Consider the following 11,208-nt stretch of genomic DNA (forward strand, 5'->3'; position numbering starts at 1 on the left):
GACGCAGCAAGCTAAATAAAATGAAAATAATATCTAAATATTTACAACAACTATGATGCATAGTTAGCTTGAAAAGGTTCGAAGTTTTGGCAAACACGTTTGGAGTCAATATTACTATGTTTGCTCGACGAACGGTGAACATCGAATGGTAATGCTGAATGTGTATATTATTAATCTCACCATGTAACAATTACCATGTTACATGGTATTTTCCATTGATTTGTGATTGATGTGAAACAATTTTTGGTTGAATTCACAATATTTGGGAATGGTAGAATTAAGCACAATGCCGTGGTTTACAGTACTATACTTTTTTTCTCAGTGTATGTTAAAGTATAGTCGATTATGTGTCGAAATTGTTTTCTTGATTTCGCTAATCGTTTTCTACTTTTCTGCGTTCATCTCTTGTGTTGTCATCTGTCCAAAACCCACAAAAACATGTAACTGAACTTCTAATATTTTTCGGCTGGTGTCATAACACCATCTAAGAGATAATCAAAAATGCGCCAAGTTGGTCAGTTGATTGTAATAAAACAAAAACTGCTTGTCAACTATTTTGTATTCATCCCCCTACAAATACTATGAAAAAATATTCAAATTCGTTCAATTGTCCTATCGGTCCTTCCTAGATAAACCATGTCATTTTCTCAAGCGTAGCCTAGAATTGTCAACCTAGTCATACACAAGTAACGTTGTTCAGTCAATAAAAAGCAATCAGTATTTGTCAAAAATGTCACGTCGAACGCATTGACGTCAACAATGCGTTTAAGTGTTCGCACGTTAGCTTCGAATCTATCAGCAAAATTAAGTGCTGCAAATCTCCTTCCCACTATTAATTCTTCGGTAGATTTTAATTGCTTTATTTAAAGAAAAATTGCAAATGCAAAAATTCGAAAAAGAGACTGACATTAATAAATTACTAATCAAAATCAACCGAGAAACGTGGGAAATAGAGCCCAAACAACATTTTGAAGTCAGCTGGCTGTAAAAGGATTCAAAACCTGTCACAAATCCTATAATATCTTTTTTGCAATTTCTCATCGTAATAGGCTGTTTTACCTCACGCAAATCTGACAGGAAAAGGCCTACTTTCCCACACCAAACTAACAGTGCTGTAATGGTTCATTACAGCACTGATTTGCGTTGCGTAATGAACCATTACAGCACTGTTTTCAGTTTTGATCAACTTCTTGATGTTTTCTGGACGCAGTTTTGAAAAATTGTGACAACTGCACAGTATAACCTGCTATGATCAGATTTTCTTAAACATAACTATGATCATCAGTGTGCAGTTTGATGCAAAAGTTTTGTTAAAAGCTATCCTCAAGTGGTGTTTTATGAACTTGCAAAAAACGTTGTACGCAACTCGGTGCAGAACTCGATTTTTACAGCACTCGTCGTAAATATCCAACTCGGCAAGCCTCGTTGGATAAATGTACGGCTCGTGCTGTAAAAATCGTCATTCTGCACCTTGTTGCGTAAACTACTATTATGCAATTCACTGTCATAATTTCTATTTTAGGGGTAAGCGGGGCATAATGAGCAGGTGGGGCATAATGAGCACCATGTATTTTCACTGTAAATCTTCAAATTAACAAAACAAATTGCTTGATTGTCGCCTAATTATCTAAAATCCAATGAGTTGATGACAAAACATTAGTCAAAAAATCGGTTTACCTTGAAAAATTAATCAAAATGCGTAAAGTGGTCATGTACTGAGAAAATATTATAAGAATCAGGTGACTTAAAATAAGGTTTTGGGAATCGAAATCACAACTTACTGGGCATCTATCGATTTTCTTGATATTTCATACGCCAATGAAATGTATTTGTAACACTTTTCAACTATTTGTATAATTATTTTGTTGAAAAAATATGCTTCAAAGAGTGGATAGTAGGGTGGGGCAAAATGAGCAACTGGTGAAAAAATAATGAAAATGGTAAACATCTTCAACAAACGAATTTTAATTATGTTTTTCTCTGTTTTGATGCATATAGTAAGGTTTTGTCTATAACTTTCAATTTATTAGCTTGAAATTTTCAGTATCTGTATATTATCACCGTTTAAAAAATCCTCAATATTAGACTCCTTGAAACCCCACAGTTCCCTACAAATTAAACCCCGTAATCCCTTCAAATTCTCATTGATTGTTGACGGTATGCTTTATCATTAGCAAGAATAGTCAATTAGCATTTGATTGTATGCAAAACTGGTATTGATCATCCTGCCCCACCTAGGGTGCTCATTATGCCCCACCCTCAAAACGCAACCCACGATTTTATACGTTTTTAAAAACATAAAATTTTGCAACATTTATAACTTTATTCGGAATTTCAACGATTAGCTTTTGTCAGTTAAGGTTCAAATGAGGATTAAACGTTAAAATTACACATTGGTTGCACTTAATTTACTGGATTTAGTGGCAAAATGCTTAAGCTGCTCATTATGCCCCGCCTACCCCTATACTACAGTAGACGTTCGATAACTGCAACATGTTTACGTTTCACCTACCGAATGAAATTCGTTAACTGCAACGACTGACAGACGTCAATGACTTGTCAGTTGATCCGAAAGTGATCTAAAATGCATTCGAAAGTGCATCGCTATGCAGCTGTCGTCTGCTCTGACAGAAATTTGACGGATAGCGGTGCGATAACTGCAAAATTGTTGCACTTACCGGACTTGCAGTTAAAAAGCATTGCAGTTAAAGCGTTTGCACCGAGCGAACGTCTACTGTACTCATTTCAGTATCATAATGACCAACTTTTCCGTACCGGTTCATAATGTAACTGACATGAGTTGCATAATGGAAAATAATTGCATAATGTTCATAATGCAACTCATTTGAGTTGCATTATGAACATTATGCAACTCAAATGAGTTGCATTATGAAAAAATCATTGAATAAAATTTTGTATGGAACTCGTTGCGAAACTCGATTTTTCCAGCACTCTTCGTATTTCAGGCCAAACATTTCAATAGGTCCTATCTGCATTTGAGAGGCTCTCTTTGTTTACTTTCTCTTTCAATTATTGCAATGTGAGGTAGTTTACGTTTTCCACGGGAGTTCTCTTGAAGAATCGGACTTCACTCTACGTTGGTTCTGACCATAATGGCTTGTGCTTTATTCATGATATTTCTTAGACCTACTTAATTACTAACACATACAAAGTTGGATTGGGGAGGGGCTTGGACGATCATACGATCGATGTGTCTTAGAACTGCGGTCAGTCCAGACCGTGGGACCGCACCGCACATGCAATGCTGACACGACGAAACTCGATCAGTTCATAAACATTCAACTCCATCGAATGCTTATCGCAGCAGCATGGCATGGCAAGTGTTGTCAGGAATACTGGATATACCACAAATGTAATGGTACACTTTTCAACTATTTTTATGCAATTCAGTATTATAATTTCTATTTTATACTACTCATTTCAATATCATAATGACTTACTTTTCCGTACCGGTTCATTATGCAACTGAAATGAGTTGCATAATGGAAAATAGTTGCATAATGTTCATTATGCAACTCATTTGAGTTGCATTATGAACATTATGCAACTCAAATGAGTTGTATAATGAAAAAATCATTGCATAAAATTTTGTATGGAACTCGTTGCAAAACTCGATTTTTCAGCACTCTTCGTATTTATCCAACTCGGCAAGCCTCGTTGGATAAATGTACGACTCGTGCTGAAAAAATCAACTTTTTGCAACTCGTTACATAAATAACTATATTAGAATTTGCAACGATCATCAAAACTTTCTCAAATCCAACCGACTTGGATTGATTGCTTGGGAATAGACTCTAGTGAGCCCCGGCGGTTCCTCCGTGTTTATCGAGCATGTCTGATGCATATGATCAGCCATACTCTTGGCCATACTCCATCTGCAGCAGACGGTTCGTGGTGAACCGTTGGAGGCGCATTAAAATGTTAAAAAGGTGATATGTTTCACTAAAGAACACTACATTACAAAAATCAAAATGAAACTTCTTCACTTTAATACCGTCAACCCCTGCGAAGTTGGCCAGGGTACTTACTTATTGAATTACATATTTATTTTCATATTTACTCACTTACGTATTTTCTTACTTACTTGCCTCATTACTTACGTACATACTTGATTAGTTAATCACTTAGTTTTTTTTACTTACTTACTTTCGAGCATACTTCCTGAAATACTTTTTATTTACTTCTTAGTCTTAGACTGACTACTATCAACCAGTCAGTCAGTCAGTCAGTAAGTCATTCAGTCAGTCTGTTAGGCAGTCTGTTACATATTTAGTTGTTCAGTCAGTCAGTCTGTTTTTTAGTCAGTCAGCCAGTAAGCTAATCAATCAGTCTGCCAGTCAGTCATTCAACCAATCAGACAGTCAGTCGTTCAGTCAGCTAGTTAGCTGGTTAGCCAGTTAATCAGTCATTGAGTCAGCCAGTCTATCAGTGAATCAGTTGGTCTGTATGTCAACCAGTCGAAGTCGTTCAATCAGTCAGTCAGCCAGCCAGTCGGTCAATCAGTCAGTAAGATACACGAAAAAAATACACGGTTATGAATATTATTGGGTACCGGACTGAATGATTTTCTTTGGTACATCTAGGTCTTGAAATTATGGTAACACGCTATGTCCAAAGGGAAGTATTATGAAAAATGAATGTACCTCAAATGTTATTCTCTAGGATCGTAGGTTTGGACCTCTAGTTTCAGAATCTGTGCGGCTTAAAATATTCTCAATTTAGTTGAAAATCGGAGATATCGACCAGCGAAGTTGGATTTTACTAACTCCGGACTTCGGAAGTGGTGCGCTGTATAGTAAACTTAGTCCGTTATGCAGCGCACCACTTCCGAAGTTAGGTCCGACGCACAGATTTGGAGTTTTGAAAAACCCACTTCGCTAGTCGAAAATTCCGGGTTTCAACTGCACGGAGAATAGGGTCTGGGGCCATTTGGGCAGGAGCATCTATTTTGGGCACTTGCTGCTATAACTCAGTCAGTTTCAAACCGATTAACTTGAAATTTTGAACATGGCTATATACTGTGCGTATCTGATCGTGTCTCAAAAATCAAGTCAATCGGATCAAAATTGACTGAGTTATAGCAGGAAGTGCCCAAAATAGGTGCTCCTGCCCAAATGGTCCCAGATTCTATTTCATCTTGGGTTTTTTTTATCTTTCATTTTTTTCCCCTATTTTCCCATACAAATATCGAAAAAAGTCATTTTAAGGTCAATTTCATCCCATATAAAAATGTATTTAAAAAAAACTAGATGATTTTAAATCGCACATATTTTGAATCTGGAGGTACATACATTCACTTTTCATAATAAGTACTTCCCTTTGAACATAGCGTGCGTAATGAGCAGTATAAAGCCAAGACGATTTTTGAAGCATACCTGTCCAAAGATTCCAGCGAAATAACAACGCATTTTTTTTTGCTGCTAAAGTTTAAATTTATTCGTCATAATGCTTTTCGGCACCACCCATAATATCACGCAACAAGATGCGACAAAGTTTGGCTTCGGAAAGTGTCATCGGCGGCAAATCCCCAATCTGAACGTATTCCTTCACCTTCGAAGCCTCCCGAATGTTGATCTCGAGTTCGGTGCGCGTTAGCGAGTCTTTGCTATCCACCAAAGGAAGTCGAGGCGATTTTCCGAAAGCTTCACTATCCACTGTGAATAGGTGGATTTTGTGCCATGGTAGTAATCCTATTTCGGTGAGGTATTCGAATAGTATCGTGGAGAGCCTATCCAGTGAGCTGAATGCAAACAAGAAACTGGCCTTATCGTCCAATTCTTCCGGGTCCAATTTTAAAGCATCGTAACGGAATGGAGAAAACCAGTACAAAATGCTATTGCTACTCCAGATGGCAAAGTAGTATTCCTCTATCCGCAAGATAATGGCAACACGGATGGCCAAGAATCTATTAATCAGCAACTCGAAAGGCTCGCGTTCCATGTAACTGAAGGCAACATCCAATCGAATCAGTCTCACTTCATCCAAGAGAAAATCCTCTTCTTGACCCTCCTCCAAAAGAAATACGCCCAGTTTGTTGATCTGCTTATCGTTCATTTGACCGTCGAACAGTCCATTCAGTACGCTAGCATCCCATGATCTGGCCTCGATTTTCGCACTCATATATATCGCATTCAGGGACACTCGCAGTGATTCCAGCTTGTATCCTGCCTTCTTGAAGAATCGATCACCCATTAGTAAGGCTTCATTGGGATTGAGGATTTTGAATTTCTTCGCAACTCGAGACATCCGCTTCAGCGTCGTAATCATTCCGTCCTCAACAGAATGCCACGAAATTTTAGACATGTAGAACTTGGACCGATCGTTCAACTGTTTCGTGTCCAGTATGAACTGTATCAACAGTTCGAGACTGTTGATGAACATCAGTTGAGAAACTTCGTTCAAACACGGATCGTACAGATAGTAACCGTCAGCAACTCTCCAAAGCATCATGAAGGACGCCTCACATTTCAGAACCAATCCGGTGTACCTCGACACGTGATCGATCAGCGCATTTTTGAAGTTGGGTGGAGCGGCATCTTTGGAGTTGATTCGCCCTTTAGCCACGGTACTAGTCAGCCTTAAATGATAGCCCCGATCTTGGTATTGAACGAAGAGCTTTGTAGTGACCATAGAGGTATCTATCGAGTTTGCAAGCGTTTGAATCTCTTTGAATGTGGTTGTGTCCCATTTAATTGGATTCTTCAACCGATAAAACAGAAAAATCAATGAAAAGTGCTTCAGGAGTTCCGGTTGCTGTACTTCGGGGCTGTAATCAAACAGAAGCAAAAGTCGGAGAATGAAAGATTGGTGTTAAAAAAAAATATCGAATTAAAAAGATTGATGGTTAACTTGTGGTGATCGTACATTTTAATGAAGCCTCGTTCACTCAGCCAAATAACCTTAAGATTTCCATAAGGCCCAACTTATGAAACGGCCTTTAAATAATTCATAATGATTCGGATGAATTTCATAAGGTCACTTTATGACGTAAAATCATCTCACAGCTTGGCTTTTATTCATGTTTAGCATCAAGGTTTTCTCAAGCGTCGGTAGCCGTGTGGATAAAACACGGGCTCGGTGATCCCGACGTTCAGGGATCGAATCCAGTCTGCATCATTTTTTTGTTCTTTTCTTAAGTCTATCTTATGAAATTTGTCATAGCAAGCACGATAAATTTTCATTAGAAATTCTTATGTCATCCAAATTTTCATAAGGTACTACAGTAGACGTTCGCTCGGTGCAAACGCTTTAACTGCAATGCTTTTTAACTGCAAGTCCGGTAAGTGCAACAATTTTGCAGTTATCGCACCGCCATCCGTCAAATTTCTGTCAGTGTAGACGACAGCTGCATAGCGATGCACTTTTGAATGCATTTTAGATCACTTTCGGACAAACTGACAAGACTTTGACGTCTGTCAGTCGTTGCAGTTAACGAATTTCATTCGGTAGGTGAAACGTAAACATGGTGCAGTTATCGAACGTCTACTGTATTTCGATGAATTTCGCTAGGTTTTTTCGCCGAGTGTTGGATAAATGTACGACTCGTGCTGTAAAAATCATCATTTTGCAACTCGTTGCATAAACAACTATTATAACAACCTCATTTGGATAAATACGTTTGATAGTACATACATATTTTATTTGAGATATATGCTGTGGAATTTTGACACGATTTGGTATATTTCTCAAAGTTATTGAGATTTTTCGGAATCGCCTGAAAGATTTCTGAAGGTTCGAAAAACTATCAGTCGTTAAAAATTAACCCGATGCACAATCAAAACCACTTGTAGATAAAACATACTGTATTTAGACCGTTCGCAATGCTGTTTTATTTTGTATGGCGAGTTTTAAAATATCGCGTGATTCGTCATGCACTCTAAAAAAACACGAAACCAAAAATGTTCAAAGTGCCATAACTTTTTTGTACATTTTTTTACCATTATAAAAATTTTACAGATGATAGCTAACAGAATAAACTTTATTCTCACAAAAAAAAAACGAAGGTAAAAAAATAGATTTTTGAGATATTTAATTTTTAATAACAAAATTCGTTTTTTTCAGAAGAAAAACTAAATAAATTTTGCAATGTTTATTTTTCTGAAAGCCGCCATCTTTTTATCTACAGTAGACGTTCGATAACTGCAACATGTTTACGTTTCACCTACCGAATGAAATTGGTTAACTGCAACGATTGACAGACGTCAAAGACTTGTCAGTTGGTCTGAAAGTGATCTAAAATGCATTCAAAAGTGCATCGCTATGCAACTGTCGTCTGCTTTGACATAAATTTGACGAATAGCGGTGCGATAACTGCAAAACTGTTGCACTTATCGGACTTGCAGTTAAAAAGCATTGCAATTAAAGCGTTTGCACCGAGCAAACGTCTACTGTAGATCCATCTCGCCGGCCGTTCGCAATGCTGTTTTATTTTGTATGGCGAGTTTTAAAATTTTTAAAACGCCATACAAAATAAAACAGCATTGCGAACGGCCCAGTGTTGCTCAACAATGGCCCTCTGTTAATTTAAATTTCTGTTCAATTTCTCTTATCGCTCGCTTGCGTATCTATCCACCGTATTTTTCATTAATTTTCTTAGTCCCTCTTCGAGTAGTATTGTATTAATATCACCGAAAAAAAAAAACAATTAAGTCATGCGGTGATTAAATCTAGTAAAAATAAAAAAAAAACTGTAAGAACTTTGTAAACATCTTTTGATCTCCCGTATATGGATAGGCTTGCAATAGGTTTCGTGAGATAAAATTTGGAGAACTCAATATGTCTTACGATCGATCTTATCGACCACCTGCCGAACGACACAAGCCAAACTTCAGATTTGCGTATCCCTCCAGAAAGCGAGCTTGATTGTGGCAGCCTTGGTGGCAGCTAACGAGCCTGCATAAAACAAAGAGGAAAATTGTCAAAATTGGAACAGCCGATTTTCTGTCATCCTCATAGTTCCAATCGATCAGCAGACCTGTCAAAACGACAAGGATTCGCCACTTTGGTATACTCGAGGCCAAGCTCGAGGCACTTTAGTGGCAGCCATTGACCAACCTAAATGCCTGTGTGGTAGTGATTTGTGTTCAAAATCCCCGTGTTGAGAATTTGTAAGAACTTTAACCTTTTGTTCTCCCGTATATGGATAGGCTTGCAATAGGGTTCGTGAAATAAAATTTGGAGAACTCAATTAGCCCTCGCAGTCGTAGCCCTATAGCACTCTATAGTCTATTTAACGAGCCAATTTTATGAATAAAAATTTGACAGGAGGTGGCGTCCTAACCCGCGCATATCAATATCATCATCAACAATGTTGTCACTTCGTAAAATGGCTCATTGTCAAACTGTTTTGACAAGATACTTAAGCTGTTAGTACACAGGGTCAAATATTTGTCCAAAAGAAAAACCAATGCTCGAACATCTTGTTTGATTCGATCGAAGTTTCATTAGTGTCAAACTGATGTTGTTTCTCGAGTTCTTTCCTTGTCAAATACTTGACCCTGTGTACTACATAATATGAGTTTCGTTTCAATTCAACAGAATTATGTTTTCAATTTTACCATAGTGGGCAAATGCCAAACTCGAACAAAACAACCCTAACTTTACCAAACACCGTATCTAACAAAATCCACGAACGGCGAAACTCGAAGGCGAAATTCGCTGTTCCCATAGTAACTCATACATTGTGCATTTCAGAAACGTGAAAACCCCAGGTGTTTTTAACAAATCATCCCCAAAGATGAGTGATGCAAGTACATAGTCCTTAACGAAACTCTGCGCCTAATGTGAAAATCTCTTTTTTGCTTACATATGTTACATACGGTGTTTGGTAAAGTTATGCTTGAAAAACGATGCGAGCGCCATCAGATGGCCAGTTAGCCAAATTTTCAAATTTTGACATTGACCGTGAAATTGGTGTACGATGGGAATTATTAGAGTGTTACGTCTGTTTGTCTGTGATATTAGGGTAGGTCAATCAGATCAAAGTATTTTTGGTGTCATTTGAGGTCCCAAACACCTGTCCAACATTTAGTCTTGATTGGTTCAGCTTACATTTAGCGCATCGCGATTGAAGAATGAAGTTTGTGCAGTAGACGTTCGATAACTGCAACATGTTTACGTTCACCTACCGAATGAAATTCGTTAACTGCAACGACTGACAGACGTCAAAGCCTTTGTCAGTTTGTCCGAAAGTGATCTAAAATGCATTCAAAAGTGCATCGCTATGCAGCTGTCGTCTACACTGACAGAAATTTGACGGATGGCGGTGCGATAACTGCAAAATTGTTGCACTTACCGGACTTGCAGTTAAAAAGCATTGCAGGTAAAGCGTTTGCACCGAGCGAACGTCTACAGGATACATACTTTTCTGTATTTTTCTTGAAAGTTGCTCAAAATTGTCCTATGCCATATAATCGATTGTGTGAAAGTATAGCCCAGGATGTGTCGAAAAACTTTGTCGAAAACCACAAAGTGATCTAATGTATGTATGTGTAAAAAGTTAGACCCACGCCGTGCTACATTTCCGGCTTACCTATTGCTTATGGATGATTTACGTCGGCATGGAACTCCCACCAAGACTCCAATCTTTTGTGGCGCAGGATCGCGCAGCTTTTTCCTGGGCCTCTTTTTCGGTGATGGCTCAATACTCGTTATGCCTTTGGTGATATCTGAAAACATTTGAATTAGGTATATATGTCCAAAGGCCTTAAATAATGTTCCTCCTCAAACTCACCAGACGACGGGACTTGTACGCGTCTGTTCTTCTTGAATGGTGGCTCCGAGTCTACGAATGGAACCGAATCGGGCTCCTCGCTCTTCACCACAACTCCATGTTCACACTCGAGCTTAGTTGACCGTTGTTCCAGGTCAGCATCCTCCGAACTGAGAATCATCAGAACCGATTCCTCCAAATGGGAAGAGGAGTCCATCGATGTGCTCAGTTTGGAAAATTTTACGGACATCGACTGGGACTCGGATCCTCGAGATTTAGGGTCAATCTCTTGCTTCTTCACGGGGGATCCTTCCGCCGCTAGGGAGGGTTCAACGAGTTCCGCCGACATTTCAGAATTTTATTTATTTTATTTTTTTTATTTTAACTTTTTTTTTGAGCTTGAATTTTGCCCCGCTTCTGACAAGAGCTTCAGAAAGGATAATCGAGAATAATTTAAACCTATGCTTACTATGTTC

The 11,208-nt window shown here is 38.3% G+C and overlaps 1 protein-coding gene across 1 annotated transcript; it reads right to left on the minus strand.

The window, feature by feature from the left end:
* Positions 1-5,436: 5,436 nt before the first annotated feature.
* On the minus strand, positions 5,437-11,148 carry LOC109408055 (uncharacterized). The gene is made up of 3 exons (XM_029878530.2): positions 10,754-11,148; positions 10,553-10,688; positions 5,437-6,787 (listed from the first exon to the last, which is right to left on the minus strand). Exons 1-3 carry the CDS (start codon positions 11,079-11,081, stop codon positions 5,455-5,457), a joined length of 1,797 nt encoding a protein of 598 aa, XP_029734390.2. The 5' UTR covers positions 11,082-11,148; the 3' UTR covers positions 5,437-5,454.
* Between the last annotated feature and the right edge of the window lie 60 nt (positions 11,149-11,208).

The sequence above is a fragment of the Aedes albopictus genome, chromosome 2 (assembly GCF_035046485.1).
Source record: "Aedes albopictus strain Foshan chromosome 2, AalbF5, whole genome shotgun sequence".
Taxonomy (NCBI): domain Eukaryota; kingdom Metazoa; phylum Arthropoda; class Insecta; order Diptera; family Culicidae; genus Aedes; species Aedes albopictus.